This window comes from Balaenoptera ricei, chromosome 1 (genome assembly GCF_028023285.1).
Source record: "Balaenoptera ricei isolate mBalRic1 chromosome 1, mBalRic1.hap2, whole genome shotgun sequence".
Taxonomy (NCBI): Eukaryota; Metazoa; Chordata; class Mammalia; order Artiodactyla; family Balaenopteridae; genus Balaenoptera; species Balaenoptera ricei.
In genome coordinates this window covers 64,979,286-64,997,308 of record NC_082639.1, presented here as the reverse complement: position 1 = coordinate 64,997,308, position 18,023 = coordinate 64,979,286, and the positions used below count along the sequence as shown (strand labels likewise).

The window sequence follows — 18,023 nt, the reverse complement described above, 5'->3', positions numbered from 1 at the left end:
TGCTTCATGGAGGATGTGCCAGTGGCAAGCTCTGGTTTGTGAGAAATAATGGGGAAAGAGGGTTCAAGTATAATATTTTGTCCTGAACAAAAAGGATATCAGTTGTTTTATCCACAATGGCTAAAGAGAGGAAAAAACTTGTCCTTGGACTCCATGGCAACAAGCAGCAAAGTGACCCCCTTGAAGGCTGGAGATTTCAAAGTTAAAAATACGTAAAATGTTGTTATGATTTTTACTCTAATATTCCTAATGTTAAGGCTCTCTTGAAAGGGTATTATAGTTCTCCTGTTTTATAGAAGTAGAAACTGAAACTTAAGGAGAGAGAAGCATTAAAAATCATAATTTTATTTTTGCAATGACTGTGTGACTAAAAAAGATGGTATTTAAGAGCAAATATTGATATTATACACAGCTATTTTTAAAAGCTAAGGGTTTCCCTAAAATATAGAGAAAAATTAAATCTTGTTTTTCTGAAAGGCTGATACACTCAACAAACTAAAATACTCCTATAAAGAGCAGCTTTATAATATCTATTAGAAACATTATTCTACCAAGACACTTCAGAACCAAATCTCAGTAATCTTCAGGGAAGATAGTAACACTGATTCCTGGATCATCATGATCATCATTTTCAAGTTCTTTATTATTTTCTTCAGTAATATATTTGCCACATGCTTTTTCTGGGTTTCTTTTTTTCTTGTGAGTATATGATGAGTTATTTTTTTCTCTGATTTTCTCTTTGGGAAATGAGGTCATAGAAATAGTTTCTTTTTCCAAAGCATGTTGTAGGCAGCTGTAAAACCTGTAAAGAAATAAAGTATTACTGTTATATCTGTGTGTTCTGAAACAAAATGAAATACACCTAGAATTTATAAATTACATAAACCAATGTCTCATATTAACCTCAAGATATAGAATAAATCACAGAAATAACGTGCTTCTTGCTTTTATGATTTTTTACTTAGGAAAAGAAATGTTTCAGTTCTTTAAGAACAGTCCTGAAAACTGGATTGGAATCACCTCTTGATAACCTCTATCCTACCTTAATTTCTATTCCAGATACAGGAATCAAACAAAGATTTAAAAAAAGAAAAAAATATATTTCTTTAAAAAGAATCATAAATGTAATAGAGGCTCATTTTAGAGAATTTGCAAAATATGTGAAGTTACAAATACAGATCACCTTTACATAACTACCTAAAAATAATGACTCTCATATTTTTATTCTTTCCAGTTTATTCGTGTATTCTGAATTAATACATCTGTACGTGTATACATATACCTACTGTCTTTTATACAACTGTGATATTACATATAAAGTTTTACATTGTTTTTTCAAATTTAATATTTATTGAAAACACTTTCCATGTCACTAAATGAACTACAAAATAATACTTCTTAATGGTAGTATAACATTATGCCACTTAGACTAGCCTTAATTTACTTTCAAATTTTCCCAATACAAACAACAATGTGATAAACATTTTGGAAATAATGTGATCTGAGTGTCTAGCTATTTAGGATAGATACCTAGAAATGTAACTACATGGTTAAAGGTTATAAATATTTAAGGCTCTTGATAAGTACTACCTGTTTTCCAGAATGGATATTCAAAAAATACGCTTCTAAGGGCAGAACTTGAGAGACCACTTCACTCATACAGTGAATATTACATCAAAAAACACGCTTTACTTATAGGTGATTACGGTCTCTCATTATTTGTATTTTCATCTCTTTGTTTGAAAGTGAAATTGAACATTTTTTATTAGCTATTTTAATTTTTTAATGTAAATTATTCTTTTCCTTTACTCAATTTCCTGCTGGAGCTTTTGTGTTAGTTTTCAGCATACGTTGGAAAGCAGCAGGATGGCTTGGTATGCTGTGTGTGCTTCACACGAGTGGTCCCCTGGGAAAGCTGAGGTTGGCTAATTCCAACCTCACTGAGTCTCGATTTCCTCATTTATAAAACTAGCTATTATCCTGTACCTAGCAGGGCTGTCGGAGGGATATATATGTAAGTACCTAGCACAGTGCCTGGCACCGAGTAAGTTCTCAAAAACGACTATTTTTATGGAATATAAACTCCATGAGACCAAGGACTCCATCTGTCTTGTCTTCTGTTATATTCTTAGCATGGAGTAAAGTACAGCCACACTTGGGTAAAAATATGCCAAATAAGTGAATAAATAACTACTGAACAAAAAAGGTAAATATGGATGTATTATCTTAGGTCCCAAATAAAATGATCTGAAAGTTGAGAACTCCTTTGCCACTGCAGGGATCTCATCATGCTTTAATATCCTATTATAATGGGAAGCTATGACAGGAAATTTCTGACATCTACAGAAGAGACTCCTCTTTGGACCAATTTTCTTCTTTCTTTAATTCAATGAACAGGCTAAGTTCTGCTTGCAAAAGCTCTAAAACTGCCCTAAAAAACCCAAGATAATCACCTCTTCCCAAATACTCCACACAATGCTAATATATACCTAACATGGTTACTAATATCCTATCCATATTTCAAGAACTTATATACTCATCACTGTACACCTTGATATCCAGCACCATGCCTGGCAGATAATAAGGGCTAATTGATATTTCTAAAATGAATAAATCAGTCTCAAAGAGGGAGGTACAGTAAAAGGGAAAACAGTATTTTAAGAGTTATAGCAAAAGGCTTTGAAAAATATTAACTGATGTTTAATTTTTTAGACCCCATAACATGGTAACAACCTTTTCATTTAATGCATTCCTTATATCCTTACTTAACTGAAGCCTGGTTTCCCACAAGGACACCACTGCCCTGCATTCCTCTTAAGTGGAGACTGCTTATTCTTTCCATATCCTGCCTCAGAGTTGAGCGATAAGGTCAGAATTCACCTGCCTCACCAACAGTTTGCCAGACTAAACTCCTTCATGTGCCCCTCTGGTTATCTAACAATATTCTGTTCAGTCCTTTACATTCATGGAAACTTCTACACTTGGCTTGATCTTTGTCTCCAGGTCTTGCCATCATCCTGGGTGACTTCAATGACTAGTTTTCTTCTCATCTTCCACAATGCCTATTTAGAATGGTTTTAAAAAATGACCCAGTAGCATAACTCATTTTATCTAAAACAAATCCAAGCATGCTACAAAAGGGTATGAATCACCCTTATGTGATAATAAGAGGTTATTCACGATGTGCAACTTTATATTCTATCATTCTCTACCCAACCCTGCTCTTTAAACTTAGGTAACCAAGTCTTTTCTCTGGATTCTACTGCATTCCTAGAAAATTAAAGATAAGACTAAATTCCTCTTTTATGATCACAGAAAATTAACAGCTGTGTAAAATACCTTGTCAATTACATTAAAAAGGTAATTAAAGAGGAACAGGTGCCTGACTTTAATCTTCCATCAAACAACCTAAGAATTCAAAGCTATATCCTTGGGGTACCAAAAAAACAACTGGTAAAATGGAACAAAGACCTTTCCATGGTGAAAGCCAAGAATAAAACTTCAACTACTTTTTTGTTTTCCTTGGTTAAGGGAACTTTTAAAATGTCCTTTGGTAAACTGTCTTACTAAGTCAGAAATTTGTTTTCCAATTACACGTTCTCTTCTCATGATATGACCCTTTACACAGCATTCTAAAGCCCAATTCTCAAAGTGTAATTTTCTCAGCTCTCAAAGGCAACAAAAAGAGCTTGGAGTATAAAACGAAATGTATGCTCAGGTAACTGTTTTGTTCCCCCCTCAAAAGAAAATCAAATTGTCTTCAGTTTTTCTACCTCCACAGTCAAGATTATCATGACATAGGGCAACCTGTATATAGTTCTCTTCATGAGAGAACTTTTCAGACCAGTGCTGGGAAAATGAATTCTTGTTTCTTGGATCAGTTAGAGGACCATGTGCAATAAAAAGCTGGTATTTTGTTGACTTCCGAAATAGGAACATAAAATTAATGAAATCTAGGCACAATTTCGTACCCTTTTAAGGCTTGCATTATTCACAAAAAACAAAAGAAGGCTATTCTCATATATCATGTATTTGGATTTTTAACTGATTTTAAGCTCTAGCATTTTTTATTAAAAAACATGTATGTGACAGGGCCTGTGCCAGTGCTAGAAACAGGTAAGAAATGTGGTCTGTGCCCTCAGGGAGCTCAGGGTTTAAGGGGGGCTGCAGAGCCGTAAAGATACATTCAACGTGCCATGAAAAAGCTAAGATAAAGTAGGAGCACACTGGGGGCACTGGGGGCACTTTGCTCTAAGTAAGATCATGAAATGTTCCTTGGAAAAAAACCCAATGCCTGGGCTGAATTGCAAGGATGAGTGGAAGCTGGCTAGGTAAAGGGAGAGGAATTATGAGAGGAAAAATTGAAGGGAGGGGACATCCAAGGAGGAACTATCAGAAAATATGTGTTTTCACTATATACTTCTCTGATCTTCATTATCTACTTCTCTGATCTTAAATATACAGGGAAATGTGTGAGTTATTTATTTACCAGCTTTAGTTCCATTTTAAAAAATAAGACTTGACTCCTTCTCTTCTCCCCCCGTTTCTATCTGCTGCCACATTCGGGTTATGTTCTGCAGTATCTCTCCCATTCATTTTGTTACTCGGGGTCCTGTTACTTCTTGCCTGGACTGTGTAGCAAGAGCCTACTCCTGCTTGCCCCATGAGTTAGCCATCTTACATCTTCCAGAATAATCACCCTAAGGCTTTGAAGCCATAAAAGTAGTACTACTGCTAGAAAAAGTCTGTCAGCTAAATTGAGCAAATATTTATTGACCACTATTCTCCTGTCAGACACTCAGAAAATAATAAGAAACTGTCTTTTGCCTTTGGTGAACTCAATATAATGTGTTAACTTTTAAGTTCCTTTATTGTTTAGGATAAACTCAATAAACATTTATTGGGTTTCTACTGTGAGCCAGACACTCTATAAGGTTTTAGGATGAGAGATATTTGAAGTGTGTGTATGTATGGGTATGTGTTTGGTTGGTGGGAGGGGAAAGTCAGTCCTATACACAATGTGACCAAGTTGTACTGGGGAAAAAAAGACATATGTGCAATTAAATAACTGTAATTTAATATGGTTCACATTTCTGTTTTCACTTAGGCGTAAATTGTAATAATGCCGGTAAATGATAATAAGAATTTGAACCAAGGAAATGGGTAAATGAGGTTGAGATTAAGATAAGAAAGATATTAAGGAAAGGCTGATGGGATATTTTGGTTAGATATATTCAATAGGTTATTAGACATATGGGCCCAGGACTCAGGAGAGATTTGGAAGATCTACCAGTATCTGGGGAAGTTGCTGAAGCAATGGGCCAGGTAAGGAATCCTGGAGAACGATAGCATTTAAACAAGAGAAATCCAGAAGGAAGCTAAGAAAAAGCACCACAAACAGGAAGGAAAGCAGCAGTGATGTAACAGAAATTCTTACCGACAGGTATATGAAATAATGCTCAATGTCACTAATTATCAGGGAAATGAAAATCAAAACCACAATGAGATATCACCTTACACCTGTCAGAACGCCAATTATCAAAAAAACAAAAGACAACAAGTGTTGGCAAGGATGTTGAGAAAAGGAAACCCTTGTATACTGTTGGTGGGAATGTAAAATGGTGCAGTTCCTGTGGAAAAGAGTATGGAGGTTCTTCAAAAAATTAAACATAAAATTACCATATCATCTAGCAATTCCATTTCTGGGTAAATATCCAAAATAACTGAAAGCAGACACTCAAACAGATATTTGTATACCCATGTTCACAGCATCATTATTCACAATAGCTAAAAGGTAGAAAAAACTCAAACATCCATTGATGAATGAATGGATAAACAATATATGTTAAATACAATGGAATATTATTCAGCCTTAAAAAGAAGTAAACTTCTGCAAAGGAGGCAAGACTATACAATGGAGAAAAGACAGTCTCTTCAATAAATGGTGCTCGGAAAACTGGACAGCTACATGTAAAAGAATGAAATTAGAACATTCTCTAACACCATACACAAAAATAAACTCAAAATGGATGAAAGACCTAAATGTGAGACCAGACAACACAAGCAGAATACTGACATAAATCGCAGCAATATCTTTCGATCTGTCTCCTAGAGTAATGGAAATAAAAACAAAAGTAAACAAATGGGACCTAACTAAACTCAAAAGCTTTTGCACAGCAAAGGAAACCATAAACAAGATGAAAAGACAATCCTCCGAATGGGAGAAAATATTTGCAAACAACGCGACCAACAAGGGATTAATCTCCAAAATTTACAAACAGCTCACATGGCTCAATATCAATAAAACAAACAACCCAATCAAAAAATAGGCAGAAGACTGAAACAGACATTTCTCTAAAGAAGACATACAGATGGTCAAGAGGCACATGAAAAGATGCTCAACATTGCTAATTACTAGAGAAATGCAAATCAAAACTACAATGAGATACCACTTCACACCAGTGAGAATGGCCATCATCAAAAAGTCTACAAACAATAAATGCTGGAGAGGGTGTGTCGAAAGGGAACCCTCCTACACTATTTGTGGGAATGTAAATTGGTGCAGCCACTGTGGAAAACAGTATGGAGGTTCCTTAAAAAACTAAAAATAGAGCTACCATATGATCCAGCAATCCCACTCCTGGGCATCTATCTGGAGAAAACCATGGTTGGAAAGGGTATATGCACCCCAATGTTCATTGCAGCACTGTTTACAATAGCCAAGACGTGGAAGCAACCTAAATGTCCATCACAAATGAATGGATAAAGAAGCTGTGGTACATATATACAATGGAATATTACTCAGCCATTAAAAAGAATGAAATAATGCCATCTGTAGCAACATGGATGGACCTGGAGATTATTATACTAAGTGAAGTAAGTCAGCCAGAGAAAGACAAATATCATATGATATCACTTATGTGTGGAATCTAAAAAATATGATACAAGTGAACTTATTTACAAAACAGAAACAGATTCACAGACTTAGAAAATAAACTTATGGTTACCAAAGGGGAAAGGTGGGGGGAGGGATAAATTGGGAGTCTGGGATTGACATATACACACTACTATATTTAAAACAGATAACCAACAAGGACCTACTGTATAGCACAGGGAACTCTGCTCAATATTCTGTAATAACCTAAATGGGAAAAGAATTTGAAAAAGAATAGATATATGTATATGCATAACTGAATCACTTTGCTGTACACCTAAAACTAACACAACATTGTAAATCAACTATAGTCCAATATAAAATAAAAATTAAAAAAAAGAAAAAAGAAAGCCCGCAAAAAGAAAAAAAAAAAAAAGTAAACTTCTGATCACACTACAACATGGATAAACCTTGACAACATTATGCTAAGTGAAATAAGCCAAACACAAAAGGACAAATATTATATGATTCCACTTGTATGAGGTACCTGGAATAGTCAAAATCATAAGAGACAGAAAACAGAAGAGTGGTTACCAGGGGCTGGGAGTTTGGGGAGTGGAGAATTATTGTTTAATGGGGATGGAGTTTCAGTTTGGGATAATGAAGAGGGTCTGGAGATAAACAGCAGTGATAGTGGTGGTTGCATAGCAATGTGAATGTACCTAATGCCAATGAACTGTATAATGGTTAAAATTATACATTTTAGTTATGTATATTTTACCACAAAAAAACCAACCATTGGAAATATTCATTTACTTTTTCAGTCCAATTTGCTTTATTTTTATCAATATTATATGCCAATATATTTGGCCCTTCTACTCTATATTTAAAAAAAATTTTTTTTTAAGATGCCATGCTTTTTTAAATTGGAGTATAGTTGATTTACAATGTAGTGTTAGTTTCAGGTGTACAGCGAAGTGAATTAGTTATACATACACATATATCCACTTTTTTTAGACTCTTTTCCCATATAGGTCATTACATAGTATTGAGTAGGGTTCCCTGTGCTATACAGTAGGTCCTTATTAGTTACCTATTTTATAGATAGTAGTGTGTATATGTCAATCCTTACCTCCCAATTTATCCCTCCCACCCTGGTAACCGTAAGATTGTTTTCTACATCTGTAACTCTATTTCTGTTTATTCTACATTTTATTTAACATGTATTGTCTTATTATACAGTTGGTGAGAAGAACATGGCTAATTCCATCCAACCCAAGTCAGTCCTGATCTCTTATTAATAGCTACAAAGATAGCCCTCCACTTGTAATGGGTAAATAGATCTCCAAACTTCATATTTTTTACCTGGAAATCATTATGTATGAAATTATCTTACTCTTCCTACTAAGAAGTGGGCTTAGGAATTGTTTTTTACAGAAGAGGCTTTTTTTCTATTAAAATTATTTTACCTTTTGATTTTCATATCTCAAGAATATTTCTTATTGCTGGAATGTTACGCATTAGGATTTTAACTTTTAAAAATTCTATTATAGTTGTTTGAATTATGAAACTTTGGTCCAATTTTAGTACTCAACGTCTGATTGCAGAACTCATCACCTCCAGTGTTTATTTTTTCTCTTTTCCACAGCAGAAGAGAACTCTTTCTCTGCATTTGGTTGAATATACAGCTGTTCCCAAAGGAGCTCCCTAATTTGTTCACCCTTTCTGAATTCACATGTAATCTTCTAATCAGTATCTTAAGAAACTTTTTACCCTTCTTTAATTTTTCACTGATTTTACATGATGAGCATGACTCTCCTGATAGCAGCATGCACACCATAATCTCAAAACATATTTTTGAGTCAATGGATTTAAAGCATAATTTGATTTTATAGTTGGTGAACGTGACTCAATTAACTTCACCAGGTGTATAGTTAGTTGATCTTGGGCTATATTTATAATCTTATTGAAATTCAAGGAAGGAAACAGAGAAACTGATTTGCTACCTCGTACATTTTCGCAAACAGTGTCACTAGAATACTATCTAACAACCGTAGTCAACTTTTGGAATGGTACCAGTAAGTACCTACATACAGTTCAAACTCTGTAGTCTGGTGGTGGGGCTGGGTACCTTCAGTTGCTTACTTGAAATCATCACTTTATTTAGAATGTTTGCTCAAAGAACCTTGTGGCCAGGTAACCGCTCAGCTTTTTTCAGCCAGGCTTCCGCTAAAAAATTCAGCCCTAATGCCTGCAGACATCCATTGTATGTCATGAATTACTTCTCTCCAATGTATCTAGACTAGTACAAGTTATATACCACTGTTGGGAGAACTGAGAAATAGTCACTTGAATAATTTTGTTAATTCTGTGGTTCAAATAAGGAGCCCTGGTTAAGAAAGCCTGGATGGCGGTACTGATGTGATTATAGGTTTATTCTCTGTATGAGTCCGTGAAGAAGGAGAAAGGCTATCCTATCCTAAGAATCCATGACGTGACACGGACAGGGCCTGTCGTTATACATATGCTGTCCAGTGTATACTAAAATTGTTCTTTAAGATAAGTAGGTACAAGAAAAATGAAGCCAGGAGAGTTGAGTAAGTTGTGGGGAAAGCAGGATTTGAACTCAGTTCTGCCTCTGGAGCCCATTTCTACCCCTTTCCACCATGCCACGCTGCTGCCATTGGCACTTCTGGCCTTAGCTGCTTCATAAAAAGTTCTAGGTGTTAAAGAATTTTAAGCAGGCAAATTAAGCAATAGGATTCCTTTTCATTTCAGACAGGATTCTGATGGTGATACGGAGAATGGCTTAGCAGAGAGACATACTGGAAGCATTCTACTATAAGACCAGCTAATAAGGTTACTGCAATGGTCCTGAATAAAGAACACGGCAGGAAGGGTGGGGAGAGAAGAATGACTCAGGAGTTATTTAGGCAGTGATTGGCTAGTTGTGAGGTGACCAAAGGGGTGGGGAAAAAAGCAAAAAGAAAATTATAAATGATAACAAGATGACCATCAGTCCTTAAATAACTCAGAAATTTACATCTTACTGATGGTAGGTCAGTGGCATTTATCTTCATATATAAAAGGCAGCATAATAGTCACTTCTTTACACCAAAGATTCTATTCTTGGGAAAAAGTTGAAAAAGAAAGTCATGTAGGGCTTCCCTGGTGGCGCAGTGGTTGAGAATCTGCCTGCCAATGCAGGGGACACGGGTTCGAGCCCTGGTCTGGGAAGATCCCACATGCCGCGGAGCGACTGGGCCCGTGAGCCACAATTGCTGAGCCTGCGCGTCTGGAGCCTGTGCTCCGCAACAAGAGAGGCTGCGATAGTGAGAGGCCTGCACACCGCGATGAAGGGTGGCCTCCGCTTGCCACAATTAGAGAAAGCCCTCGCACAGAAACGAAGACCCAACACAGCCATAAATAAATAAATAAATAAATAAATAAAATTACAAAAAAAAAAAAGGAATGCTATCTTTAAAAAAAAAAAAAAAAAAGCATTTAAAAAAAAAAGAAAGTCATGTAAAATTAATCTACCAGGAGGTGAAGTTTAAGAACAAGAGACATATAAAGATGTGAACTGATAGCCATAATCCTTCTGACTGGTACAATTATGCCAATTCAAATCTAATGCATGACAGGAGCCGGGTTCTGAACTAGCCAGAGGTATAAAGTATTTATTAGACTAAAATTAACCAGGCTGTTCTCCTCAAAAGGAGATTCTAGGTAGTCTTCAATAGGTCACATCCAGGAGGCAGAGTGTACCTCCTCCCTGGCTGCCTTCAGCTGGATCAGTTATGGTCCCTGGGGCTGCTGGGCTCTTACCTGAGTGACTTTCTCCTTTATACCTGTTGCTGGCAGTCAGGTGTCCCACTATCCTCCATGGAGCTTCCTCCCCTTTATGCTCCATTTAGTACCCATTGCAGTCTGGCCTACTCTCATCAATTACTTTCATCACCTTAACTATTCGTGATAAGGCTACAAATATAAAAGCAGTTGGGAGTATAAACTGAAGATGGTGTATATTAATATTTTCAAAGAAGACCTAGGCATGTAAGACTATACCTTTCAATTCTCTTCTTGTTTTCCTCCATTTTTTGATTTGCTACCTTTATCAGGAAGTTGATATATTCCTCTGTCACCATCAGTTTTCCTTTATGGGTTAATGGAACTTCTAAGCCATGTGTGCTCCGGACAGCCTGCAAGGAGCAATTTAGATATGATGACTTATGTACTAGAGAAACTGAAGATAACTAAAGAAAAGTCCCAGTCAGGGCTGTGCTTATATATAGTTTAGCTCCATTACAACATTTAAGTTTGTGCTTTGATATAATTTTGTTAAATACGGTTGAATCAAAGGAGATTCAAATAGATTTTCCCATCATATAAAATCATTTGTAAAGCAAGTCATTCTATACATTGTCTTTCAGAGAAGCACATATCATCAAAGAATCCAATGAACTTAACAGTATCACTCTCACTAAAGCTAAGAAAGCTTTAATACACTATTTAAAGAAAAGAAATAAATGAAACCTCAACAGAAGCTTCAAGGGAAAATCAGAATGGACTGGATGCTAAGGGGCCTCTTAGCACTGCTTGAGCAGGGTTGTTACAAGATAAACCATGCCTTTTCTCTCTCACAAAGTGGCTGCTTTCTCAATGCTTTAGGGTTGCCAATGTTACTAACCCTGCTGATGAAACAGTCAACATATTCCAAGTAAATCCAAACACTGGATATAGGTTAAGAAACAACAAAAACTATTATGAGGCATAAAAATTCATTCAACAAGCCTTTACTAGGCATCTGCAATGTTCTAGGCCCCATGTAAGGTATGCAGGTACAGGATGAATATAACATGGTCCCTGCCCTTAAAAGAGCTAACACTTCTGAACAGGAAACAAACAAGTGAACAGAGAATCACAATACATCGTGGTGCTATGACAGAAGAAACACATACGTGTACATGTGCATGCATGCACGTACATGTGCACACAAAATGCTAAGGAAATGTAGAAGAGGAGCAACTAACTGAGACAGGTTGTGGTTTTATGGGAAAGGTGGCATCTGAATTGGAATTTTAAAGGGTAAGTGTAATTTCACCAGATGTAAAAATGGGAGAAGGGGAGCATTCCAGCCAGAGGATTAACTTTTCTATAGTCATGGGAACATGAAAAGCATAATACATTTGGGAAACAACCAATAGTATTCTATCTGGCTGGGGTGGAAGTATGCTGGCGGAACATGAGCATAAATAAGGTAGATGAAAAACAGTTTCTATACGGCCTGAGAAAACACCAGGAGACCTTGACTTCTTTAAAAGGGGGATTCTGACAGTATTGGCTAGAGGGACTGAAGGAGAAGATGGGTAGGAGGAAGACCAGTCAGGAGACCACTATAAAGATAGAGGTGAGGGACGATGACGGCTCAAGCAGGCGCAGTGGCAGAGGGCTTGGAGAGGTGGAGTCAGGAGTGAGAAATCAGAGGCAGATGGGACAGGACTTGTCGCTAATTGAATATGGAAGACAAAGGAGAGAAGGTGAAAGAGTGGCTCTGTTCTTGCCTGGGCCACCACACGCAGTGGGGACTGAGATGGGGATGCAAGTCAGTACCGTGAGCTTTCATTTTCTATTTAGTCATGCTTTACAGATGTCTTCTTTTTAAGCCACCTCTTTTTGGAAAATAGGCTATTTGTTAAAAATAGATAGAAAAAAGGAAAGTCTAGGGAGCTAGAATGGAAGACGATCTGAAGTAGTTCAGAAGCAAACAAGGTACACCATGCCAAACAGTAAACACAAACAGTAGCTACCACGTGTGATCAGAGAGAATAGGGCAAAATCACTAGGGGTTGGCTTGGCCAGGAAAGGACTCAGAGAGGCTGTGGGACTTAGAAGGAACCTTAAAGATCTTCTAGTCCAGGGGTCGGCAAACCTTTTCTGTGAAAGGATAGATAATAAATATTTTCAACTTTGCAGGCCATACAATATCTGTCACAACTACTCAATTCTGCCATCGCAGCACAAAAGCAACCTTAGACAGTAATTAATCAAATGGGTGTACTGGAACTGCCTGCCCGGGGGCTGAATGTGGCCCTAGGGCAGTAGTTCGATAGATACCTGATATAGCTGAGAAAGTTCAGTCCCTGATGGATCCAGGCAGAAGACTTTAGACCCCGGGTCTGTGATTCTTTCCACTACATCATGGTGCTGATTAAATTGGGCCTTGACTATTTAGGATGAGGAGGACGGAGAGAATCAAGTTAAAAGTAAGTGGAGGGGAATACTGTAAAATATGACCTCAAATGTAAATCTAACAACTCTGGACTTTGCCCTGTACAGAAAAGTCAGCCACTGAAGGCTTCTGAGCAAGGGAATGACAAGAAGACTTGAGTAGAAGGTTATTCAATAATCTGGATTACTTCATGATCAAAAAATTGCTTTTTGCCAAACAAAAGGTGTCATACCAACATAGTCTTTCCTCTCTTTCCCACTGTTATGCCGGAGTTCCTGAAACCAGAATCTATTGCCACTGAATGCTGTAAGAAAATAAATTTGTTAAATTTGGACCATCTGGCTAATCAAATAAACACTTTAGCCCTACAAACTGCAGAAACATTTATAATCCCAAATCTATAATTAAATAAAATACTAGTTGATTAAACTAGCATTGCATTAATTTGGGTAGAAAATTTAAAGTTTAAAATTAAATCTACTCACATACCTATAAATTCAAGTGTAATCACAAAATTTTACCAGAATCTGTGCATCCTGCAACTGTCGACACTGCACATGAAGAACAAGTGGTTCAAATTTCAAAATGGCATTGCCATTCGCTTTCTTTAGGGCTACAATCTAAATAAACGGAAAATGTTAGGATCAGACACAAATACATGATCCTGTTCTTTGGTGACCCTTTATCCTACGTAACTTCAATTCTTCCAAAGAACTTTCAGACTCATTCTGCATCCTTCCACAGTAACTTTTCACTCTGTTTTCTTGGTCCTCTTTCTCCAAAACGTATTGATCCGCTTATTCTTTTAAGAAACCTGATTTCTAATTCTCCCATAAACCTTCTGTGTCATTCTTTCCAACCATACCTCAAAAAACTAAACTACTACTCTATTTAATTCCATAGCAGATTTTTCATTAAGGAATATGGTATATAAAGACTAGAAGGTCTAGAAGGTACTAGAAGGTCTGTCTAAATGTTTTGCTGTTAGATTGAGGTTTGAGGCACATATACTATTATGTCTCAGCTAGAAGCTATATAAGGCAGTTGTTACTTCTGTCTGCCTAGTCTCCCTGCACCATCCTCCCTCCTTCACATCATTTGATTCCGGTGGGACTGTCAAGTGTGACCCTGTCACTCATCACTCCCACTATCATAATATCAGAGATGCCAAGTGCCTAGGTGTGATCAAGGATAGCATTCCATTCTACTGGCAAAAATAGCTGATCTCAGGGGGGAGAACACCTAACCAGGAAGGATGACTCAGTGTCCTTTGGAAATGAAACATGGATCTTAAAAAGTAAATCTTTTTCTGCTGGGGTTGATGGCAGCTATCTTTCCTGCCACAAAGATTATCTGCCACAGAAGAGGAGAAGGGCAAACATACAGAGAGAACCAGTACCCAAAGGAGATGGAGACTGAGTGAGCTTTGAAGACAACATTTAAGCACCTGAGCCAGTAACGTAAAATGCCTGACTAATGCAAACTTATATGAACTTATCTAAACATTTTAATTTAGGAAACTAAATAATCCAGCACAGATAATAATCTCCCACAACTAAAAAAAAAGCCATTGTAATGAATTCTCTTTAGGCTTTATAATCTACAGTCATTATGATTCTGCACATAAACCACCCTGAATTTTCTATTCTTTTCATATGCATTTAAAGTGACTGTGAATTAAAGTTTATTTCTAAATTTATATATAAAAATTTACCACATCATCTTTCACACAGGGTTTGTGTGTAACCAGTAGCCAGCAACAGTTTTGTTTCTGAACCTCGGAACCATTTATACCCTAAAATGAAAAAATAACATAATTTAATTTATCATATAATATTTACAAAATAATAAGTACAATGTATAGCATATTTTAGGCTTTCTTAAATTAATAATCCCACGTGATTTTAAGTATTACTGAGAACAATTCAACAGGCTTTTGGGTAAAGTTAACGTAAATGTTAACAAAAATGAAACCAAATTATTTGAGATAGAAAGAAAGTAATTTGTTTATTAAGGTAAAAGAACTTAATAAATATTTTCTGAAATACGGTCATGATTTTGTCAGGAGCAAAGGGATTATCACAAGGGGTTGTACACGAGTAGCCCCTAAATTGTACTCTAGCTGTTTTATATGATTAGCACAATATTAAAAAAAATTTTTTTTTGAATTCCTTTTGTAAGAAAGCACTGTTCCAGTCCCACACAGGACCTACCACTTTTTACTGACACCTGATCTGTTCATACCTTCCTATGTCCCTAGTCGCTATAGGCATAAACTTGTAACCTCTGGATTAGACCTTATGTGTAGTCCCAAAGGGCAGAGCTAGGATTGAAAGATCAAAATTTCAAGAGGGCAAATATTTTAATGTAACTTTTTGCTTATTAACTGGAAAAATGTTTATTTGCTAAGTTCTATTAGGTACTTTAGATATAAACAGATCCTACCCTCAAGGACACTGGAAAGAGGATGCAGGAAACACATGCACTTTTAAATGACTATACTTCTACAAGGTAACTTTTTTTTTTTCTTAAAGTTATGCATGTTCTCTTTCTTTTTTTTACAATGTAACTTTTATACAGTGGGTACACAGGAGACTTTGCTGTCTGGCTTTGGAAAGGAGAAGAGCTGTGCTTGTCCTAAATAACTGATTTGTTTTCACTGAATGACCTCAATGACTTATGTTTCTGATCTTATGCTGGCTGCTCTAAATCTTACAGCCAAACGTGTGGCCCACCTCTAGCAAATTTACAGAGTCTAGTGGTATATTTTGAGAACTAATGCCATCTCTGCTTTATCTTATCTATACTCCCTTTATGCAGATTCTCACTTTTTTTTTTTTTTTTTTTTAATTAATTTATTTATTATTATTATTTTTTAATGTCTGTGTTGGGTCTTCGTTTCTGTGCGAGGGCTTTCTCTAGTTGTGGCGAGCGGGGGCCACTCTTCATCGCGGTGTGCGGGCCTCTCACTGTCGCGGCCTCTCCCGTTGCGGAGCACAGGCTCCAGACGCGCAGGCTCAGTAATTGTGGCTCACGGGCCCAGCTGCTCCGCGGCATGTGGGATCTTCCCAGACCAGGGCTTGAACCCGTGTCCCCTGCATTGGCAGGCAGATTCTCAACCACTGCGCCACCAGGGAAGCCCCAGATTCTCACTTTTTATTTTTCTTTTTGTATTGCCTATTTGTAAGTTGATCCAAATTCTTCCAGAAATAAGGCAAAGTGAAAATAAATACAAGCTATAAGATAATACATAAAATGAAAAGAGGTTCAGAAAAAGTCCTAAGGCAGTTCAGAAGAAATAGTCATGGCTTCCAAATGGATGTGTGTGTGTGTATTCAGGTAGAAAAGGGGAGTTTGGGGCGGTACGTCTCAGATACGCAGAAATGGGGGAAGACATTTTAGGAAAAATAAACATGAGCAAAGGCAAAGGCAGATAAATATAAGAGGAAAAAGAGAATAGTTGTTTCAGTAAACAGATTAAGATGAAGAGTAATAGTGGAAAACAGAGCTGAAAGGTATACTAGAGTATTTCAGCATAGATGAGTGACATGCACAGAGTTGTGCTTTAGAAAGGGGAATCTATTAACAGTGTGTAACATGGTTTGGGGTAGAAAGACTGGTAGAGTTCAGTGAACAGGTAGAGTTCAGTGACCTGTTAGGAAACCACTGCAGAAATCCAGGTAAGACAGGGCAGGAGAAATGGAGGAAGAGAGAGAGATCAAGACAAGCAAGAGTGCCAGTGCTCAGGGGGCAATGGAAGCAATATAAGAATGAGCAGGCCCTGCTAACCTGGGAGACCAGCAAATGGTCTGTCAGTGAGGAGCTAAAGAATGAATTTATGAGTGTGCTGTCTTTCATGCTCTGAATTTAGTCCTAATGTTAAAATGAACACACAGCTAACTTTTACAGTGCACTTAATATGCCAGGCACGGGGCTAAAGGTTTCAAATAAATAATCCCATTTCCTCTACATAGAATCCCTGTGAAGTGGATACTCTTTATTATCCTTAGTTCATGGAACAAGAAGGGGCTAAGTTTAGATAACTTCCCTAAAGTCACATAGCCAATAATACCCAAAACTGGTTTAGAATCTAAGCAGTATCACTTCAAAGCCTGAGGGACTGACCACTATCACAGACTACATACTAGTGTACTTTCTCAGGTAATGTAAAAATTACCAGAGTTGTAATAACGGAGTGAGCCACTAGGAGGCAGTGAACTTCTTAACCATAGCGATCTTCAATCAAGTGGTTAACAACGATTTGGTAGAGCGGTTAACGAGAAGACAGCCCCCTCGCCAGGCTGTGAAGTCTTTAGATTTCCTTAGTATTAAAAAAATAAAATTCTCTAACCCTTGCAACTCAAGATCATTCCCAGGCCAGTAGTTTCAGCATCACTTGGGGGCTTGTCAGAAATACAGATCAGACCCTCCTCTAGACCTACAGAATCAGAATCTGTATTTTAAAATATCTCCAAGTGATTAACAGACACATTAAAATTTTAGAGGCATTGGTTTAAGTCACCCTCTCAGTTTCCTTGATAAAGAAACCGAGACCACCGGTCAGAAGAACAAACACAGACGGGGTGTTACATTGGGTGAGCACAAGGCTCCTGGTGTTGCACACTACAGGGCAGGCGCTGGAAGGGCACAAAGGGTCCTGCTCACCTGGTCTAGGAGGATGATGCGGCCAGCGCAGGAACTGGTGGTGAAAAACTGTTCTCGCCCATTTAGGAGCTGCACAAGCTCTACCACATCCTCGTCCACACTGCCTTTCCGGCTGAGGTCCGCTTTGCTCAGACACTGCGCCTTCCATTTTCTGAACTCTGCGCTACGATCCATGCGACGAGGGAGTCAGGGTCTGAGCTTTCACATTAGCCTCGCCTTTCCCTGGGGGCAGCCATATTGAAGCCAGTGGTG

At 37.4% G+C, this 18,023-nt stretch overlaps 1 protein-coding gene across 2 annotated transcripts; it reads right to left on the bottom strand.

Moving 5' to 3' along the window:
- Positions 1–366: 366 nt before the first annotated feature.
- On the bottom strand, positions 367–18,020 carry TYW3 (tRNA-yW synthesizing protein 3 homolog). Of its 2 annotated transcripts, XM_059899362.1 has the most exons (6): positions 17,772–18,020; positions 14,821–14,901; positions 13,628–13,726; positions 13,339–13,410; positions 10,943–11,076; positions 367–802 (listed from the first exon to the last, which is right to left on the bottom strand). In XM_059899362.1, exons 1-6 carry the CDS (start codon positions 17,943–17,945, stop codon positions 574–576), a joined length of 789 nt encoding a protein of 262 aa, XP_059755345.1. In that variant the 5' UTR covers positions 17,946–18,020; the 3' UTR covers positions 367–573. The 2 variants fall into 2 exon arrangements, with proteins under 2 accessions (XP_059755345.1, XP_059755355.1); XM_059899372.1 differs by lacking the exon at positions 13,628–13,726.
- Between the last annotated feature and the right edge of the window lie 3 nt (positions 18,021–18,023).

Excerpts from the sequence above, each read along its gene's own strand:
- TYW3 (XM_059899362.1), bottom strand. The coding sequence starts at position 17,945 with ATGGATCGTAGCGCAGAGTTCAGAAAATGGAAGGCGCAGTGTCTGAGC. Across the intron at positions 13,727-14,820 it reads CCTGTGTGAAAGATGATGTG|ATTGTAGCCCTAAAGAAAGC; the intron begins GTAAATTTTTAT and ends CCGTTTATTTAG. Across the intron at positions 803-10,942 it reads AACAAGAAGAGAATTGAAAG|GTTTTACAGCTGCCTACAAC; the intron begins GTATAGTCTTAC and ends ATTTCTTTACAG.